The sequence below is a fragment of the Danio rerio genome, chromosome 8 (genome assembly GCF_049306965.1).
Source record: "Danio rerio strain Tuebingen ecotype United States chromosome 8, GRCz12tu, whole genome shotgun sequence".
NCBI classification, from domain to species: domain Eukaryota; kingdom Metazoa; phylum Chordata; class Actinopteri; order Cypriniformes; family Danionidae; genus Danio; species Danio rerio.
In genome coordinates this window covers 3,792,419-3,814,457 of record NC_133183.1, presented here as the reverse complement: position 1 = coordinate 3,814,457, position 22,039 = coordinate 3,792,419, and the positions used below count along the sequence as shown (strand labels likewise).

Below are 22,039 nucleotides of genomic sequence, written 5' to 3'. Positions count from 1 at the left end.
ACTTTATATATATATAGTTAAAAAATATGTACCATTTTCCCAAGTGTATATAACTACTACTGTAAGAAAATATCAGAATTGGGAACATACTTTCTGTATTATCTTTGCTTAATCTAAGCTGATCTAATCCTGTTTATATGAATTGAACCTGCTCCTGATTAGGTTTGACCTAGCAGAATTGGTTGCTATGACAACTCTCGGATCAGCTTTGAAGAACGAAACGATCCTGGATCGTGTCAAATCGTCAATATCCAAATCCAGCTAACTGAGTTATACACGTACGAAGAACAGACCCCAGGGCCCGGTTTTTCAAAAGGTTTAATCCGGATAAAATTGATCCAGATTTAGTAATCCTGTTTTTGCGATCCGTGATCAAGTAATCCAGCTTACTTTTTGAACCAGTTTTTCAAAGCAACATCGGATTGGATCAATCTGATCCGGGTAGGAACTTTTCAGGATCACTAAATCTGGATAACTAGTGCTTAAACAGGATAGGAAATCACAATGTAGAACTATAGATATGTAAAGAGTGACAAGTAGAATAGTCAGCGTGGGATCAATATAACTTTATTTTTATTTGAAATGAAAACTAAAATTTTTTAATAATTATTAAAATAGTAATAAATAATAAAAACAAGAAAAACCCCACCCCATCCTCTTTAAGCAGTCCGCTCATCTGAGACCTACAACACTGTACATTGAGGATATTTAGAATAAGTTTTAAATATAGATGTAAATAAAAAAAAAAGACTTAATGTCAAAAACTCCACAATAAGTTCAGACTTCCTCATCTGATGTGGAGAGAGCAGCTTGTTTCTCTGCCAGACGAAGCTGTGCTTCTGCCCAGTCTCTTTTTGCAATTGTTGAAAGAGATTTTAAAAATCAGTCATTGCCATTGTTTGCATTTTTTTTCTTTGTTATTCTGTAATCATTGCATGCATCACTAATAAATATTCTAAAAAGAAAAATATTTTTCATTGTGCTGAATATATATATATATCAGTTAGTGAAAGAATAAAATTGATTGTTTTTGGTCAGTTTTGACAGCTGTTTGGGGGATTATTTTATGAGGCCAAACTCTCTACTTTGCTGTAGGCCTATACTGAAAGGCTAAATACATTAAAGCCTATACTCACTATAGCCTGACAGATGAACAAATAAAATGAAAACCTTATGAATCAATAGTAAATCTCGTAAGATACTGCATGATCCAAAAATAGTATTATTTAATACATTTTTTAAGTTTTCATTACATTTTGGACATGAAATCCATGCTAAATCCACCCTTCTGATGGGATCAGTTTAATCCAGGTTTTCTGGATCAAAGTGATGCAGATCCTACAAAAAAGGTCTGAAAAACCCAAAGTAAAGGTTTGATCCGGATCAAAACCAAGATTGGATTACGTGATCTAATCCGATTAGGTAATCCGTTTTTTCTTTTGAAAAACCCATTTTTAAGATTTGATCCAATCCCTTATCCAAAATCCTAGTGGATTACTTTTGAAAAACCGGGCCCAGGTCTTTGTTAGGACAAAATCTATATTTTAGACACAGCTTCTATTTCTTGCAGGATAAACTGACATTGATCACCTCAGGTACACCTCATTTGCTTTATTCTGGGTTTAATGCTAATATTGTGAGTTTGAATGCTATTTTACATCACATTTATTGCCATACTACAGAAAACAGCAGCAGGTAGTTCACCTCAGGTCTGGAAAATAAAACCGTTTGAGATTGAACTGTGACTCCAACACATATCAGTGATTCAGCATCTACATTTAATATTATTAGAGAGGTTTAATATGGATTAGTTGCATTATAGACCGTACCATTTCACCGGAGTGCAGTGAGTGCGCTATTCTTTGCTTTTGAATGGCTGTATTTAAATTTCTGTCATGATTGATCTGGTGCACACAGCCAAATTATCACTGCAAATCTCGTCATGTATTGTGTTGTTAGGACACAGGGTTAGAATATAACCTGCTCACCTAATGTTTACATTCATATATATATATATATATATATATATTTACTAATTAATAACCACTTCAGGTGGAACTATGAATCTGTGTCTTATTTCTGAGTCTGCTACTGTCCACCAGAGGTCGCATTTCAGTCACGGACACATGCATTGAGAGCCTTCCTGGCTAAATGAATCATATACACTGTTTTTGCACCAAGGCAACTTGGGATGCTGAAATATAATTGGCTAAACTGGCATTGGGCGGGTTAAAAGAACCAAAAGAAAGACTGCTGTTCAGGCACATAACACACATTTTCAAAGCAGAATATCTGACTTCAACATTGTTTTTCAGATAAACAATGTTCATTTAGCATGATTCCTAAATATCTGCAAACATGATGGGTGTTTCTAAGCTTTGCAAGAGTCAAACTCTTACATACAGCACCTTTAACCCTTGTGTGCTGTCAGGAATGACTCTGGAATGATTTTGATGCTTAATTTGTGTTCCAACAAGTGGAATGATTTTTGTTGACAAATCTTATTTTAACACATATTTTAGGAAAATGCTTTGGAAATTTTTAAAAACTCAATATACTGCAGGCAAGTTGACTACCCTTTCATTATGTTTGGGGCTGTTTTTACCCCATTGACTTCCATTATAATGACATTTTTTGATTGTAAAGCCATGACAGCATATAATCATGCATTCTTGATTACTGGTAGTTTTCCCTGTTGGAAAGAGGTACGATTTGTCATTTTTACTGCTGATCATCAGTTGCAGTGCAAAAAAAAGCTTAGTTTCTGGTTTTATATGGAGTATAGTGTGAGTGTAAGAGAGAGCTTTTCACACTTACATTGATATGTCTCAAAATAGGCAGCTCAGCTCTCAAAATATAGTAAAACACAGCAGTAGGTATATTTATGCATGCACGCACAATATTATTTTACTCTGTAGGGCAGCATGATAATGAAAAAAAATGTATATTTAGATTTTTTTCAATTTATATTGCGATATTTCACAAAATACCTTAATTAATAATATTGGATTGATTGAGATGATTTTGTAGGGAAGTACATAAAGTATAATAAAATAACAAGTAGAGATAGAGGAAATATACAAATGATCGAGTCTAAAGAGTATACAGAAATAAATAAATGTACACACACAAATGTACATACTCTTACAGGTCAAAACTCAATTAAAGACCTATCTTTAGCAAAGCGTACACTTAATGTATCACATCACAGCGGTATGATGCATGGATGTCCTCCACGCAGGTTTCTTCATCTCGTTTATTTACCCAATGAACAGCAGCTACACTAATTATTCTCTTTATTCCTTTATTTCCACCTGAGGATACTCATCCCGAGGCCCCCAGAGATTATGCAGTGCCACTGAAGCGATCCAAGACCTGTTGAAGAGATGATCCCAAGGTTTCCACATTCCCGAACCAGGCCGTAGCAGCTGCTGTGGAGGTCATGGAGGAGTGATTCCTGTGAGACCCCAGCTCTCCACAAGACATTTTGCCATATGAGAAATGGTCGTGCTAACTGACCCTGGATCTCCCGAGGTTTTTTTTTCCTTCACTTTCGCCAACTGGTGAAGTTTAGTCCTCGCTGCTGTCGCCACTGGCTTGCATAGTTCAGGACTTGTAGAGCTGCGCATCGATGGATTTGCTCTTCAGTGTTTGGACTTCCAGCAGTGAATATTAAAACACACTGAACTTAAACTCCGAAAACTGAACTGACACTGTTTTAATTCACTTTAATCTTCTATGTGAAGCTGCTTTGACACAATCGACACTAAAAGCGCTGTACAATTAAATATAAATTGAATTGAATAAAGCTGTATTTTCTTCATGATGTAAATAAATTAATACACTTAACAGGTCTGTAGCCAGCCTGGTGAAAGGGGTGGGTTTTTTTTGGACCTTTTTGTAGTTTTTGCCTGATTTTCTATTTAACTATGAGGTTTAAATACTGCTTAAATTCTTTTATTGCCATTTAAAGCACTATTTTTAGCTGGACTAGCTTGTCGGATTGTTATCATAAATAATCACACTTTTTAATGAGCATTTCCTCCGGATTTTGAATAAAGATAATAGAAAATAAAGATAATAAACTGCCCATCACATTCAACTTTGTCAGGATTTGTCCACTTGAGTAATAAAACAATTAAGCATAAAAATAATAATGTTGAGCTTCCTGATTTTTCTAGCCTCTCTTGTAAAAAGTACACATTTATAGATAACAACAACAGTATTAAAATTAAAATTTATAAGCTTTGATGCTTCACAGCTTTTTATTTGTATTTCTTTCCTTTCAAGAAAAACGCCCCATTCTCACGGGGCGTCAGCGTCAACGCTTCCCATTCACTTTGAATGGGTGACGTCAGGCGTTGCCGAACTGCATTGTGGATCCGTTGGCGCCGCTTCAGAGGCATTGCTCGCTGCAGAAGTTGGGACTAGCTCAACTTTTCAAGCGCCGACGGAAGCGTCAGCCAATCAGATCGCTGTATGCAAATACACCAGCTAGACAGTGGCCTATTGCTGACTGAATTTCATTGGCTGACGCTTCTATGACGATCGCTTCAGCCCCAACTTCAGACACGCCTTCAGTCAAGCGTTGACGCTGAAGCCCTGTGTGAATGTGGCGTAAGGTCCAATATGTAGAATAAAAGTTACTTGTAAAAAGTTTTCACTATTTAACACCACCACCGTAGGTCAAGTAGTGAAAGATGGCTCCACTTACGTCAGCTTCTATATCTTAAAGCCTTCTTGGAGGAGTAATTTTCACCATTTATGATGGCACAGTAGTCAAAATAGTACAAAAGAGCTCATGTATGGGACAAATTCTGGATTTTTGTCAGTGAGGGGTCTTTCAAACCACCTGAACCCTACCTGGCCTTCTTAATCTTTGTAAAAGCTACAAACGCAATAATTCCTTGTGCCCAAATGCTTTAAACTCGCTTACAATGTTTACACAGGTAAACTTTCACTTTTTTTAATATGGTTAAACTTAAATGACTCCATGTGTTCGCAGTTATACCTGGTCAACTATAATCCTGACTCCACATTGCATGTCCTGCGATATGACTTAGATTCACACATTGCAATATCGATGCTAAAACTAAATATTGTGCAGCCCTACTCCACAGAACTCCATATAAAAGCCACAAACATTTTTTGCACAGGCCTATCTAAAGGGTTAATGCTGCCAACTGATGATCAACAGTAAAAATGGTTCCTCTTCTAACCACCCACAATGAAAAATGCATGATAATATGAGGTCAAAGCTTTGCAGTCAACAAAAATCTGATTATAATGGAGGTCAACAGCATAAAAACAGCCACTAACATAACATAAGGGAATCCTAATTTGAACAAAACACAAGGGGGTTAATTTCCTTTGGGTCAGTCGGAAATAAAGCCAGGCGTTCTAGTCTTATATAATAATTCTCATACAAATATCTTTATTAAAGAGCATAAAGTGAGGTCTGGCTAGTCGTCAACTTCTAAAAGATTTGGGTGTGATCAGCAGTGTGGACGCAAAGTGTTCCTGCAGGAGTCTGTCAAGTATGAGTGCCACAAAAGTCTGGTCCGAGCCTTCGAACTCTTCTCGAGTCACTGTCCGGGGCCAGTCGCTGGGCTGAAATGCCCAACCTTCAGCAGGGATGAGAAATAATCACGTTAAACCACTTCGATTTCAGAGTGATTGTATGTGAATGGGTTGGGGAGGGTATTTAGTTTTGATTTTTGAATTTGTGCAGTCATTGGTTCCCATAACATTTTTGTTCACAGATTGATTTTAAAATACTGCATGTAGCCTAAATAATACAGAAGAGAATTGTACTGAATTGTTTAAACCCTAATAACAGTCAGATTTATTTTGTGTAAAATTCTGTAAAAAATACAAATGTTTTTTGGTCAAATTGATTAATTTTCAGAAAGAAAGCATTTTATAGTTTAATGTTCAGGTATTTTTTTAAAGCTTTAACAGTAATACGAACATTTCGGTCGAGTAAACACTCACCCTTACATATTAGTACATTAATATTCATGTACTCTTACTGTAAAGTATTACCGGTTTAATGTTACTGTTATTGTTAAGTGTTAACGCTAACGATTTAACAGTAACTTTAAAGCGTTACAGGTTTAAGAAACATTTCCATTAGAAAACACTTACCCTTGTTAGTACATCATTATTCATGTACAGTTACTGCAAAGTATTACCGGTTTAATGTTACTGTTATTGTTAAGTGTTAACGCTAATGATTTAACAGTAACTTTAAAGCGTTACAGGTTTAACAAACATTTCCATTAGTAAACACTCACCCTTGTTAGTACATCATTATTCATGTAAAGTTACTGCAAAGTATTACCGGTTTAACGTTACTGTTAATGTAAAGTGTTAACGTCAATTGTTTAACAGTAGCGTTACTGTTACTGTAACACGTTACAGGTTTAACAGCATAAAGAACATTTATCTGGCAATTAAACACCCTTGCATATTAGTACATTAATATTCAGGTGCTGTTACTGTAAAGTACTACCGGTTTAACAGTAATATTACTGTTATTGTGAAATGTTACAGCAGGAGTCACCAACGTGGTGCCCGCGGGCTAGGATCAAATGAGTTGCCCGTGGGCCTGTTATAAAATTAGCTTACCATTGCACCACATACCAATAAACTGCATCTAATATTTTTTTGTAGCTATTCTTTTTAAATGACACTTGCATTGGTGTAAAATTGAAAATGACATTAAGTTATATATTTAAAAAAACTTTAAAAACATTTTCAGACAAATGAAGTGTTGCATCCTGATATTTATCTGTTTCCAATCAATGTTGACAACTATTGTGAGAAATCATTAACATGGTCAGTGTCTTCACATAGATGAATATCGCTAATTATTAATAAAAACATATAATTAAAAGTAAATTGAGCAAATTTGTTTTTAGGAAGTGTATCAAACTGGTAGCCCTTCACATTAAACGATACCCAAGAAGTAGCTCTCCGTTACCAAAAGGTTGGTGGCCCCTGTGTTACAGGTTTAACGGTAAAATGAACACTTACATGTCGAGTAAACATTCACCCATATTAGTACATCATTATTCATGTACTGTTACTACAGTGCAAAGTATTACCGGTTTAACGATACTGTTATAGTAATGTTTTGACGCTAACGATTTAACAGTAACTTTACTGTTACTGTAAAGTGTTACAGGTTTAACGAACATTTATACGAGTAAACACTCACCTTTACATGTTAGTACATCATTATTCAATGTACTGTTACTGTAAAGTGTTTCAGGTTTAACAATAATATGAACATTTATCTGTCAAGTAAACACCAACCCTTACATATTAATTACTCATGTACTGTTACTGCATGCAAAGTATTACCGGTTTCCTGCTACTGTTATTGTTAAGTGTTAACGTTAACAGTAACATTGCTGTTACTGAAGTGTTACAGGTTTCACAGTAATATGGACAGTTATATGAGGAGTAAACACCCACCCTTACATATTAGTACATCATTATTCATGTAACGTTACTGTAAAGTATTACCGGTTTCCTGTTACTGTTATTGTAAAGTGTTAACGTTAACAGTAAAATTATTGTTACTGCAAAGTGTTACAGGTTTAACAGTAATATGGACAGTTGTATGAGGAGTAAACACCCAGCCTTACATATTAGTACATCATTATTCATGTAACGTTACTGTTACTGTAAATAATTATCGGTTTCCCGCTACTGTTATTGTAAAGTGTTAACGTTAATGGTTTTACAGTAACGTTAGAGTTAGATTGTAAAGTGTTACGGGTTTAACAGTCATTAGATATATCTGTCAAGTAAACATCTTTACATATTAGTACATTAATATTCATGTTATACTGTTACTGTAAAGTATTTCTGGTAAAGTGGTAACGTTAACGGTTTAACAGTACATTGAATATTATTATGTCGAGTAAACACTCACCCAGGTGTGTTTTGCAGCGCGGACAGGTGGCGGCAGTCCACGAGTGTCCCGGGTACCAGCTGAAGTGTCGGTCCGCCGGCCAGTGTTTCAGCACATCCGCCCGCCGAAAAGTTACAACTTCAAACTGGAATCCGTGCGGGTTCTCGAAGAGCTGCACGGACACGCGCTTCCCGCCGATTACCGTGTCGTTCCGGTGCGAGAGCGCCATGCGGCTGGGTACAAAGCTCAGGTCTGTGTCCTCCGCGAGCTCGTGCCCGCAGGACCGGCAAAGCAGCAGCCCGGGACAGGAGAGCCCCAGTCGGAGCCAGAGCGCGAAACACACCGCCAAACACCCCGGGAACTGCATCACAGCAACCGGAGAACAACACCGACACTTCCCGCCACTCAGATATGAAGCTAAACTGTGTCTAAGTGTGTTGTTGTGAAGGCAATATGGTTGTTTAAGAGCTGTTCTAACGAAATAAGCAAACTACATTTCTAAAGTGCCTACAGCCAAAACAAACAAACGCACGCAAAACTACCGGAGCGTCGCAGGGAAATAAGTGAGTTCTGATGACAGCGCCGCCTACAGGCCGGATGAATGAGCGCTATAAGTACATTGTGATTCATCATTTGAGCAATAATCTGTTAAATATACATATGCTGAAAATGTACAATACATTTATATGGTTTCTTACATAAATACGCAATTTAATTATGCTCAAGTTTGCCTGAGCATACTCAAAGACATCTATACATTGTAATTAAATTTGTGTGTATATACACATACACACACACACACATGTAAACAACAAAATTAAACATATCTATCTGTAGACATATCTATCTATCTATCTATCTATCTATCTATCTATCTATCTATCTATCTATCTATCTATCTATCTATCTATCTATCTATCTATCTATCTATCTATCTATCCTAATTAAGTTTATTTGTAAAGCGCTTTTCACAATATTAATTGTTTCAAAGCAACTCATATTGCTCATAGGTGCATATTATTAAATTACAATCAAATTAAGTTAAAGTCACAATCAAATACAAGTTATTATATATAGACATAGCAATGCTGGACAACATGCTAATTTAAAAGTTATTTCTTTCACTTGTTGCTTTAAATGTTATGTACTGTGTATTTATATTATGTGAAGATAAAAGATGTGCAGCACCTGAAACTACAGATACTGGAAGCCCTGTGCTGGCCTTTCTCCTGCGGTGTTGAAATCAGTGTGTGAAGAGTGGGAGAAGAGGGTTGCATTGACAATCCAACACAATGGGCAGCACACTGAACACATTTTATAAGTGGTCAGAAACTTGTAAATAACTCATGAAAGAATAAAGGTATGTTAAAACCAAGCACACCATTGTTTTTCTTGTGAAATTCCCAATAAGTTTCATGTGTCACATGACCCTCTTCCTATTGAAAAAAAACAAAAAGTTAGATCCAAGATGGCCGACTTCAAAATGGCCACCATGGTCATCACCCATCTTGAGAAGTTTGCCCCCTCACATATACTAATGTGCCACAAACAGGACGTTAATATCACCAACCATTCCCATTTTATTAAGGTGTATCCATATAAATGGCCCACCCTGTACACATGGTCATTTATTTTGTAGACACACACAAACACACATAAATGTTAAAAAAAACACACAAATTATAGTAAATAAATATTTAAAAAATAAGAAAAGAATTAAAGAATAAATAAAAATATAAAAACAAAAGGCATTTCGAGATTAATCAGATTTGTTAACACATTAAAAGACTGAAAAGACACTTTGTGTACTACTTTAATATAAAATCATAAATATCTGCATCAATATACAGTACATCTCATCCTATCACCTTAGCGTACACACAAGATCCTCCTCCATCATCATGGCTTATGTCTGCGGGAAGCAGATTACAATCAACAATCATTGGTCTAAAGCAAATTATAAACTTGGCTTGGGGTGAATTAAGATCAATCTGAGACCGAATCAATGCATTAAGACACCACATGCATTAAAAACTAAAACTTACTTTCATGCACATATAAAAAATTAAGACAGCATGATGATCTGGATGCATAAACTCTAACATTCACCAACAGAATGGCATCAGTTTATACTTAATCCGAGTAGATTATAGTGACTCTCATCAGGATGATCTCCACCAATCAGGACCTGAAGAAGGCGGAGCCGAGCTCACTCTTAGGAGCAGGAATCTGCTTGGTTCTCAATGACGTCTGGATGTGAGGAAGAACAGAAGCAGTGTGTGTGTGTGTGTTAGTGATAAGAGAAACAAAGCTATGAACCCTTTTCACATTTGACTTTTGGCCATTAATATGCCAACAAGAGACTATTAACTATTATTATTTCTTTTAATTTACTAATGTCTAATATAAAATAGTGCTTTTCTGCAGACGCTTACCTCTAGAAACTGTTTGAGTCTGGTAACAGAGCCCATCTGTCCAGCGCTGGTCACAGCCTCAATCCTGACCAAATAAAACAAAATCAGTTCAACCAATCAGTGCCTGGTTTACTCCTCTTATTAATATCAGTTCTTGATGAGTTAATCAAGCAGATTTTTTTCTGATGTTAAACAGACGTCACATCATTATTCCCGATTTATAATTAATAATAATAATTTCTTACATTTTTAGTAATTTCAAGACACTCAAAGCGTTTACACAATGGGGGGGATCTCCTCATCCACCATCAGTGTGCAGCATCCACCTGGATGAAGTGACGGCAGCCATATTGCAGCTGATTGGTGGAGAGGAGACAGAGTGATGAAGCCAATTATGATATGGGGAGGGTTAGGAGGTCATGATAGGCAGAGGCCAGTAGGCCAGATTTGGCCAGGATGCCGGGGTTAAACCCCTACTCTTTTTCGAAGAACATCCTGGGATTTTTTTAACGATCACAGAGAGCCAGGACCTCGGTTCAACGTCTCATCAGATAGACGGCTGAGCAGTATAGAGTCCCCGTCAATATACTGGGGCATTAGGACCCACACAGACCGCAGGTTGAGCGCCCCCTGCTGGTCTCACTAACATCACTCACATGTTGAGGATTTTATCTAGCAGAGGGGTTTAGAGTCATTACTGCAAATATTGACGCATCACCAAAAGTTAATTACCGTACGTTCACACCGAAAGCGGCGAGAGCGTCCAAGGTCGCTCTGGCCGCCCTGGCGACAACGCTGTCTGCCTTCAGCTCCTGTGGCGAGAGCGTCAAAACTCGCTACATTGATCTCATATTTAAAGGAGCCGTTGCAGCATATCAGTAAAATTCATGCATAAAACATGTTTCTAGCGTGAAAATGTTGCGCACTTCTTATCAAATTCATACAACAATGGAAGATCAAGTTGCGTGTGGTCTGGCTTCGCTCTATTTATCCAATATGTGTCCATACGTCTGAAATATCCTGAAGCAGCAGTACTGTTTTGTACTGTCACATCGCGTGAGATTCCCGCTTTTTTAAGATAAATTTATATAGCATTAATGAACATCAGTAACTCGGGGGGGGTTAGGGACTGGAAATGTCCTCGAGACTGGATTCAAACTCAGGACACCCTGAAGTGCTACTGCACCATTTGTCAGCGCACTAACCACTAGTCTATTGCGCCGACGTAAATTATTTTTAATCATTCATTATAATCTTTGTATTATTTATCATCATTTTATTGTTAATTTTATTCATAATTTGAATTGGTCTAAATTGTATTTTAAGTTTACTTCTGTTCAAGTTTTAATAATTTAAAAATATTTATTAAGGTATGTACAATTTTCATTTTTATTTTAGTACATTAAATTTAAATTTTTAAATTATTAATATTTGGCAAGTAGCTAAATAAAAAAAAACTTTTATTTTTATTTATTTATACATTTTTATAATAATTTTATTTAGAGTTATTTCACCTTTAATTAGAAAGGACAGTGGAGGATACAGACAGGAAAGTATTGAGAGCACAGAGACGGGAAGGGTAGGCAAAGGACCTCGAGTCGGGAACTTGGGTAACAAGGAAGAAAAGAAAAGGTGACAAAGAAAAAAACGGTATACAGGCACTGCCAGACTGTGGTGAAATATAAGTCGGGGAATACGACTAATAACAGTCATGGGGACTGCAGAACACAGCACACTTGTTAGATTGATGCAGACATTGACTTGTACCGCAAAGAGACCTCTAGCTCACTCATGGTTTGTCCTCTCAAGTGGTGGAAAGACGATGCACAACGTTACCCACTGCTGTCAACCTTGGCTAAATCATATCTCTCTGTCCCAGAAACCTCAGTCCCAAATGAGAGGGGTTTTTAATTCTGTTGCAGGGGACATGCCCAGAGATCCCAGCTTTTACCACATTATAGTTATATGATAATTCTCCTTAAAAACCCATCTCTATCTAAGTGAGTGAGTGGTTAAATGTTGAATGTGATGAGTTTTCAACAATACTAAATTGAAACTTTATTTTTTTAATATGGTTTTATAGTTTTTTGTTATTAAAATTGATAAATTGAAGTTCCTGTTTCGAAGCTTACAGATAGATGGCTAATTTGTATGTCATTAATATGTTCAGTGCTAAGGTAAATAAACACTTTTGGCACTTTTTTTCGAGTCTTTTCATCAGTTTTGTTTTCCTGTAAATTATTCAATAAATACCCTACCATGCCTTTCATAACAAGGTATAACCGTGCCGTGAAATTCTGATACCGTTACATCGCTATAAAATACTGTAAACAAATAGATAAATTGCATAAAATCACTTCATATCAGTTGTTTATGCTCATTTCTTTTTCAGATTATAAATGGTTTATTCTATATTCTTTATTTTTTGTAATTATTTTTTAGGGGTTTTCACCTTTATTGATAGGACAGTGGAGATATAGAGACAGGAAAGTGTAAGGAGCAGAGTTAGGGGAAGGATCAGCAAAGGACCTCGAGACGGGAATCAAACTCGGGTCGCTGCGAGCACCTCAGAGCTATGTGTCGACGCACTAACCACTAGGCTATTGGCGCCGACGTTTATTCTATATTGTGAACCCAGTGAATGCATGTAAAGTGTAATATGGAAGCAAAGCATAAATACCTCGGGAAATATTCTTCATTAATAATCAATATCAGTTTCCAGAACTGGACGCGATATTGTTTCATTAGGGCATTTCCACAGACCTAAAGAGACACACATGACAAAAATACAGTTATTTTCTCACTCTCTCTACATTTTATTTACAGTTGAAGTCAGATTTATTTTAAATATTTCCAAAATGATGTTTAACAGAGCAAGGAAATTTTCACAGTATGTCTAATAATATTTTTTCTTCTAGAGAAAGTCTTATTTGTTTTATTTCGGCTAGAATATAAGCAGTTATACATTTTTTTAACACCATTTTAAGGACAAAATTGTTAGCCCCTTTAAGCTATATATTTTTTCAATAGTCTACAGAACAAACCATCGTTATACAATAACTTGCCTAATTACCCTAACCTGCCTAATTAACCTAGTGAAGCCTTTAAATGTCACTTTAAGCTGTATAGAAGTGTCTTGAAGAATATCTAGTCAAATATTATTTACGGTCATCATGGCAAAGATAAAATAAATCAGTTATTAGAGATGAGTTGTGGGTTGAAATGTAAAAATGTGTTGAAAAAAATCTGCTCTCTGTTAAACAAACTGGGGAAAAAAAATAAACAGGGGGGCTAAAAATTTTGACTTCAATGGTGTATATATATATATATAGGAAATGTGTATTTACCTCCAGGAAGTCAAAGAGAATAGTGGCTGTGATGTCGGCCAGCGGCTCCATGTTGAGGATCTGTGCCATCCAGCGCCAGCCGTGATTCAGACCATGAGGATGAGGCTGATGCAGACCAGAATTAGATCACATATTCACATTATAATAAACCAGAGTCATAAAAATCTCAGTTAAATAACATACAGTGCTCAGCATAAATGAGTACGCCCGTTTGTTTCCATTTCTCAATGAATATAGGTAACATATTTTGGTGCGTTTGAATAAGTGAGTTTTATTTTATTTTTTATTATTTGGTATAGAAATATAACACATTTAAATTCAGTTATTGCAACAACAACAACAAAAAAAAATCACCTATATTTGAAATATTTTATGTTTCTAGTGATTTTCCCTGTTCGTTAAAATCTTATTTAATATTTTCCCACAACATATTAATTTGGGTGTACTAATTTTTGGGTCACTACTTGAAGGGGTCTGACATTAAACCTTTATGATCATGATTCATGAAACACATCGTGAATGTGAATGAGACCTTATTCATGCTTACGACAACTGTTATTAAGTGTCAAAAGCATGTATAAAAACTCATTCGCATTGTCATGATTATAAAGAAGGGGTGTCCAAACTTGGTCCTTGAGGGCCGGTCTCCTACATAGTTTAGCTCCACTTTCCTTCAACAAACCTGCCTGGAAGTTTTAGTATACCTAGAAAGAGCTTGATTAACTGGTTCAGGTGTGTTTAATTGGGGTTGAAACTAAAGTATGCAGGACACCGGCCCTCCAGGACCCCGTTATTGAAGTTATGACTACCTCACTGGTGTCACTGTAAAATGGCTTTAATGTTATTTGTGAATTTGTAAATCTATATTGCAATGGCAAACATGATTTGAGGTCATCTCTGAGTATTGCATGATCAATCGATATATTGATTATTGTGATATTAATGGACAGAAGCACCACACACCCCTTGTTTGCTGGAGTATGGCCATCTCATCTGGATTATTGCAGCATAAAGGCGAATCATTCCCGACATTCTCTTTAGAAAGCTGTCCTGTCCTTCCACTTTCCCCTCATCTACACGATATCCAAGGATCCTGATGGGCAAAAGTACATTTATAGTGATTTACACATATTTAGGCCTAAATGTTATATCCATATGAATTATATACAATTGTGTATTTACTCATTTTCTGAAATGCATGAGAACAGGTAACAATGCCGTCTTGTTTGAATTGAAAGTCTCAGTTCTTGGTATTAAAAAGTCATCATACACCTTAGTCTACTGCCTGATATGATCAGATTCCCTGTATTTATGTATTTTTCTATGCGCTTTTCCATTGCTTTTTGCTATTGTGTATCTGAGGCTATATCTGTACGTACATGAACAATGAAGAAATGTTTTTTACTCAAACAGGTTTGGAACAAACTCAATTATCATTTTTAGGTGAATGATACCTGTAAATTTAGACTTAAACATTGTTGAGTGAATTATAAAAATAATTACAAAAAGACAGAGTAAATAATAAAATAATTAAATTAAAATTATATAAATATTTTAATTAAATTACATTAAATAAAACAAATAAAAATAAATAAAATAAAGACGCAAAACAAAAAATAAGTTAATTGATGTAAAATATTAAAAGTAAATTAAAAGATCTAATAAAAAATGTATTTACATTAAAACAAAATGTAAATAAATTAAATAATACAATAAACAAAAAATTAATTAATATAAAATAATAAAATTTAATAAAAATATCTAATTAAAAATTAAATTACACTGAAACTAAATAAAAATTAATTAAAATAAAAGCTAAGTATTAAAAAATTAATATAAAATATGTTATTAAATAAATTAAATTACATTAAATAAAAAATAAAGAAATAAAGAAATAAAACTAAATAAATAAAATATTAAATTACCTAAAAAATCTCATTAAAGTTAGATTACATTAAAACTAAGCAAAAGTAAACAAAATAACAAAAATAAACTAATAAAAAATATATAAAATTAAAAAAATTTAATTAAAAATAAATTACAATAAAACTAAATAAAAATAAATTAAATAAAAAACTAAAACTTAAATAAAATATAATAAAATATAAAAAAATCAAATAAATTAAATGCCATTAAATAAAAAAATTCAAATAAATAAAATATTAAAATAAAATAAATGATAAATATTAAATATAAAAATAAAAAATGCAGTTAAAATTAAATTTTATTAAAACAAAATAAAAAAAATCTAAAAAAATCTAATAAAACATTATAAAAATGTTTTTGAAACATAAAAAAATTACATAAAAATTAATTAAATAAACAAAAAAACTAAAAATTAAATTAATTAAAATAAAATATTTAAAAATGTAATTAAAATTAAATTACATTAAAACAAAATAAAAATAAATTAAATAAAACATAAAATTAGAAAGTTAATTTAAAATATAAAAAAATAATTCAATTAAATAAAACAAATTAAAAATAACTTTAACCTTAACTTAATTAACTAACTTAAATAAAAAATTGTATTAACAATTTTTTATTAAAAATTAAAAAATTTAATTCAAACAAAAAAGAAATTAAAAGAACGTATAAAAAATAATTAAATAAAAATACATTAAAATAAAATTATCTGGTTCAACATACCAGAAGGTTTTTGCAGTGTATAACTAAAAAAAAAAAAGATTAATTATCCACATAACGCATACCGTGCATAAATAAAAATGTTAAAATAAAAGAAATAAAAATTATAATTAAAAAAATCTTAACAAAATCAAATCCTATTTAGTTAAATGATCTGGTTCGACATACCAGAAGGTGGTGAATGTAAAATAAAAAAATGTCAGAATTTATTTAGTCAAAGTCCTCTCATACAGTAGATTCAGTAGACTTACTTCTGGTAATCCTCCACTGATGTGCCACTCTCCATGGGTGGGTAGTGCGGCACAGCATACGGGCACTTCTTATGCAGGTGAGCGAGTATAAGATCTCCAATTTTGGGATGGAGTTCCCATATGCCTGAGGCCACAGCGCCGATGGGAAAAGCAGCCGAATGATTAGAGGCAACCTCCTCCTCTCCTTGTTTCTGAGAAAGAGTAATTAAAATCAACTTTATATGTACTCAAAATGTGGATTGTATATTTAACCTTTGTGTGTTGTTGGGGATATTTTCATCCATTCCGGGGGGATTTTGAGGCTTAATTTGGCCACAATCTTCTCAGTGTTTCAGCAAGTAAAATTATTTTTGCTGACAAATCTTATTTTGTTAAAAGTTTTCTTGGTTAAAATTACAAATGTTTTACGTTATAGTGCCTGAATGCGTTATACTTGTCTTTAAAATACAAGCAAATGAGGATGTTTCACTCTGTTATGGTTATACATTGCAACGACTCCACTATAATCCGACTATAATCCCAATTTTTACATTGCACATGCTGCGATGTGACTACTGTGACACACACATTGCGATATCGATGCCGAAACGATATATTGTCGTAGCCCTAGTGCGTGTACGAGTGTGTGTATGTGAGAGAGAGGGATGTTTCACACTTATCTTGATATGTTTGAGAAAATAAAAAATAAGCATCTCAGATAGTCAGAATATGGTAAACATAGCAAGTATATTTCTGCACACACACTATAATCTGTTGTTTATAGCCTGAAACCTTTTGGCACAGGCCTGTCTAAAGGGTCAATGCTGATAACTCATGATCAACAGTAAAAATGATCAATTATAACCTCTTCCCAACAGGAAAAAATAAACCAGCAATCAAGAATGCATGACTTGCAATCAAAGTGTGATTATAATGGGAGTCAATGGGGCAAAAACAGCCACCAACATAACTAAAGGGTAGTCAATTTTAACAATATACAAACATAAAGCAAACATCTGCCTTACCACAAACTTCTCTGCCAGTCTATAACTGGCAAACTCCAGCCCCTGAGGATGCTGGGATGTAGACACTGTCTTTCCAGCCGATGTCACGGGACGTCCTGATAAAAGCTTATCAATCTTCTCAAAGGCCTCCTTCAGTGGAGCTCCTGGATGCAAACCAGGGTTAAAGGACAAGCAGCAGACATCAGATGTTTTTATTTAATATATTTGATAAAAAATATATTCTCTTTATATGCCAGTTGTTGGTTTTTATACAACTTGCAACTCCTTATATTTCATATTGTAACCTTACAACCTTCTTTTTTTTTATTCCAATTTTAATTGCATTAAGTTCATTGTTTATAAGTGTTGTGACACAAACATCTTTACCACTGAATATACAAAACAATTGAGCATAAGAATCCAAAAAGTAGAAATAAAATAAATATCAAAAGAGCATTAAAAATAAATAAATAAATAAATAAAATTAGGAGCACTTAAATCCAAATTATAGAGTAATCAACTATTATAACCATAAAAAACCCTGTGTATATAAAATCAAAATAAGTAACATCTGAGAATACACATTTGCCGCTATTTAATTGGTAATCTAGTTTTGTTTATTCCCTTGCAACTTTATTTATTTACTATTTTATCATTATATTTATTGATTCTTATTATAATTTTATTTATTTATTAGTACTATTGTTTCTCTTATTCTCTCTTGTTCTCATTGTAAAAATAAATATATAAATAAATAATATCCCCTCAACAAAGAGGTCAAACATTCATCAATGTAAAAATCAAATCAGTATTTAAGGGATATCTGGATAAATCTTACATCAAAAAAAGTTTTATTACATGCACTAATTTATATATTATACTGCGTTTAATTTAATATTTAATTTAATATAATGTTTAATTTTTTTATTTTATTTAATAGTTTTTATTTGTATTTGATATTTATTATTTTATTTATATTTTATCTAATTCTATTATTTTATTTAATATTTATAATTTTATTTAATATTTTTATTTAAAATTTATAAAATTTATTTTTATATTTTATCTAATATTTTTATTTTATTTAATATTTTGTATTTTATTTCATATTTAATTTAATTATTTTAAAAATATTTTTAGTTTTTTATATTTTATCTTATACTTTTTAATTTATTTAATATTTATTTAATTTATTATTTCATATTTTATTTCATATTTTATTTGATTTCATATTTTTTATTTTGTTTAATATTTTTTATATGTTATCTAATATTTTGTATTTTATTTCATATTTTTCATTTTATTTTATATTTTTTTATTTTATATTTTTCATTTTATTTGATATTTTATCTAATATATATATATTTTTTATCTAATATTTTTATTTTATAAAATATTTTATTTAATATATTTTTATTTTATTTCATATTTATTTATTATTTCATATTTTATTTCATATTTTTATTCTATCTAATATTTTTTATTTTATTTCATATTGTATTTAATTTTTCTACATTTTATTTCATATATTTTATTTCATATTTTATTTAATTTTATCAAATATTTGTTATTTATTTCATATTTTTCATTTTATTTCATATTTTTTATTTTATATTTTTAATTTTATTTGATATTATAATATTTTTATTTTATAAAATATTTTATCTAATATTTTATTTAATATCTTATTTAATTTTGTTATTTTATTCTATTTGCAGATACTCTTATCCTAAGCAACATTTTGCATTAAAAGTATACACTTTATCAGCTCTAGCTTTCCGTTATTCCAACACACAACCCTGGCATTACTATTCCCATGCACTATTACTTAAGCAACAGGAAAGTCAGTATCTGTAAAACTATAAATACATTTTAGCACATCACCACTTCATGCAGCTGTTTTTCCACATCTGTCTCACCTGAGCTGTTGGCGATCTGACTCACAGGTGTGGTTGCAGCCTTTTGGAGCTCCATTTTAATTTTTTTTGTCTGCACACATTCATAACACACGAAAATTGAGAACATGCACTGTAAAAAGTAAAACAATAAAATAAAACCTTAAAAAGTAAGTAAACCCATTGTAACTTGTAACTGTAAAGTTGATTTAATTTTATTTTTAGAGTTATGCACATGGTTCATTACGTTAAAATAGTTTAGGGCAACGGGTTTCCTCACTTTAAGTCAACTAATCATTTTATAGTGTAATTATTCAGTACAAACGCATTGATAGGATATCCATTAAAATGCAATGGTTGTTCCACCTGTGTGTCTTTGGCTTTATTGAGGTCATCGAAAGCCTGAGCGCATTGATTGGCCAAATCCTGCAGGCTGTTGTACCACTTTAAAGTGCTGTCATCCGCTCCAGTCTGCAGACCTGTGTAAATAATGCAAAAAGCACTTGTTTAAGTCAGGTAAAACGTTGATCATTTCACATTAAAAACATTTTGAAGAGATCATGAACTGTAATTCAGTTTATATTGTTTTGTATTCTTCTCTGAGGTGCACTTATTATCTCATCTCATCCGCTTTTCTGGGAACGGGTCGTGGAGGCAGCAGTCTTAGGAGAGAACCCCAGACCTCCCTCACCCCAGACACTTCCTCCAGCTCCTCGGGGGACATCCTGAGGCGTTCCCAGGCCAGCCGAGAGACATAGTCCCTCGAGCGTGTCCTGGGTCTTCTCCGAGGCCTCCTTCCAGTGGAACATGCCTGGAACACCTCCCAAGGTAGGCATCCAGGAGGCATTCGAAACAGATGCCCGAGCCACCTCAGCTGACTTCTCTCGATGTGGAGGAGCAGCGGCTCTACTCTGAGCTCCTCCTGGGTGTCAGAGCTCCTCATCCTATCTATAAGGGTGCGCCATGCCACCCTGCAAAGGAAACTCATTTCAGCCGTTTGTATCCGAGATCTTGTCCTTTCAGTCATGACCCAAAGCTCATGACCATAGGTGAGAGTAGGAACATAGATTGACCATAGATTGTCTTTCAGCTCAGCTCCTTCTTCAACACAATGGACCAGTACGTCGACCGCATTACTGCTGCCGCTGCACCAATCCGCCTGTCAATCTCACGTTCCATCCTTCCCCAACTCATGAACAAAACCCTAAGATACATGAAGTCCTCCACCTGGGGTAAGGACTTTCCTCCAACCTGGAGATGGCAAACCACCTTTTTCCGGTGGAGCACCATGACCTCAGGCTGATTGTCATCCCAGCCGCGTCACACTCAGCAGCAAACCGCCCCAGTGCATGCACTTATTATGTTAATAAAAAAAAAAAAAAACGTAAAAAAGTTATAATTTAGAAGTGATTGACTATTTACTCTCCTGTTTTCGACTCATCAGAATGCTGTATTAATGGGTGTGGCTAATTGAAGACTACCAAGTAGGGCTGGGTGATTTTTTCGATTCCTTCGAATTTACGTTTTGACGACGATTTAATTTTATATTAAATCGAGAAATCGCAACTAAAAAAAAAAAAAATTGATACATTATAATGGCACCAATGCGCTTTGGTTCACTCTCTGTATGAAGCAGGAAGCACACCAGAAGCGCCTCTCGGCGCCGCGCAGCATCAGGCAGCGCCATGGATTTTAGAATTCTAAACAGGTTTCTATACACACACTGGCGCCGCCCAGCCACGATTCACGTAGCAGTTCATATTTCAGCCGCGCCACAGAGCGCCATCTGATTAGTTTCATGTTAAATATCATGCGAATGTGCATGTCATGTTGTTGTAATGTTTTGAGTTGCCTAGTTACACAATAAAAAATAAAAAAAATCGAAATCGTGAATCGGTCAAACTTTATTAAAAAAATCTAGATTTTTTTTTTTGGCCAAATCGCCCAGCCCTACTACCAAGTAAATGCCCACCGCTCTGATTGGCTGACAGTTTTGCATATTAACAGAGCTAAACGGGGATTGAAGTCGATGTTCTGTGGAGGCGGAGCTTATCCACTTTATTACATCATAGAGCAGATTATTCCAGAAGCAGTCATTTAGTCAGACTGTCTTCAATATAAGCTGATTTTAGAGAAGACACAGTGTTCAGTTCTGAAATGTACAGTATGTTTTTATAGTACGATGAGCTTTTATTACAAGATCTAAAACAAGTCTGGTTTCTCAGTTAATGACCCCTTTACTATAGATTTACAGGAAGGCTTTGCAATATTTACTAATAGTACCGCATTATGTGGAATCAGTGTTGAATATAGCCAGCCTCTAATGGTTCAAATTAATTAAATCTGTTTATTTATAATCACATGATGAAAACAGTCTGCAGAAACACTTTGATTGACATTCTCCCCGTGCCGTCAGAGGGGGAAAGCCCCGCCCACTAGGGACCATCACTTTCTCATTAGCATAAACATCCCAGAGTAAGAAGCAGCCTTCCATCATTTTAATTTTGAGCTGCTGAAGATAATGCCTGCGATACATGTTGTGTTCACAATAGACGCGGCACGCACAAATAAATTGCACT

General features: G+C 34.0%; 3 protein-coding genes across 4 annotated transcripts in view; 1 reads left to right on the top strand and 2 right to left on the bottom strand.

The window, feature by feature from the left end:
- acaa2 (acetyl-CoA acyltransferase 2) overlaps positions 1-22,039 on the top strand; it is a 654,279-nt gene that overhangs the window by 579,427 nt on the left and 52,813 nt on the right. The gene's annotated exons all lie outside the window — the stretch shown is intronic.
- Positions 5,406-8,512, bottom strand: si:ch211-51h9.7. Its single transcript, NM_001128240.1, has 2 exons — positions 7,946-8,512; positions 5,406-5,624 (listed from the first exon to the last, which is right to left on the bottom strand). The coding sequence occupies exons 1-2, from the start codon at positions 8,289-8,291 to the stop codon at positions 5,470-5,472; spliced, it is 501 nt and encodes a 166-aa protein (NP_001121712.1). The 5' UTR covers positions 8,292-8,512; the 3' UTR covers positions 5,406-5,469.
- The window catches only part of gle1 (GLE1 RNA export mediator), a 31,296-nt gene continuing 18,981 nt past the window's right edge, over positions 9,725-22,039 (bottom strand). Inside the window, exons 8-16 of one of the 2 annotated variants that reach the window (XM_005166747.6) lie at positions 19,827-19,939; positions 19,485-19,554; positions 17,587-17,729; positions 16,583-16,773; positions 14,649-14,778; positions 13,686-13,790; positions 13,019-13,101; positions 10,360-10,423; positions 9,725-10,174 (exon numbers count right to left, since the gene is read on the bottom strand). In XM_005166747.6, the coding sequence (XP_005166804.1) occupies positions 10,106-10,174; positions 10,360-10,423; positions 13,019-13,101; positions 13,686-13,790; positions 14,649-14,778; positions 16,583-16,773; positions 17,587-17,729; positions 19,485-19,554; positions 19,827-19,939 (968 nt within the window). In that variant the 3' untranslated portion in view covers positions 9,725-10,105. Of the gene's footprint in view, positions 10,175-10,359; positions 10,424-12,954; positions 13,102-13,685; positions 13,791-14,648; positions 14,779-16,582; positions 16,774-17,586; positions 17,730-19,484; positions 19,555-19,826; positions 19,940-22,039 lie in introns of those variants that run through there. The other variant, NM_001003885.2, reaches the window with a different exon arrangement.

Excerpts from the sequence above, each read along its gene's own strand:
- si:ch211-51h9.7 (NM_001128240.1), bottom strand. The coding sequence starts at position 8,291 with ATGCAGTTCCCGGGGTGTTTGGCGGTGTGTTTCGCGCTCTGGCTCCGA. Across the intron at positions 5,625-7,945 it reads GCGCTGCAAAACACACCTGG|GTTGGGCATTTCAGCCCAGC; the intron begins GTGAGTGTTTAC and ends TCCCTGCTGAAG.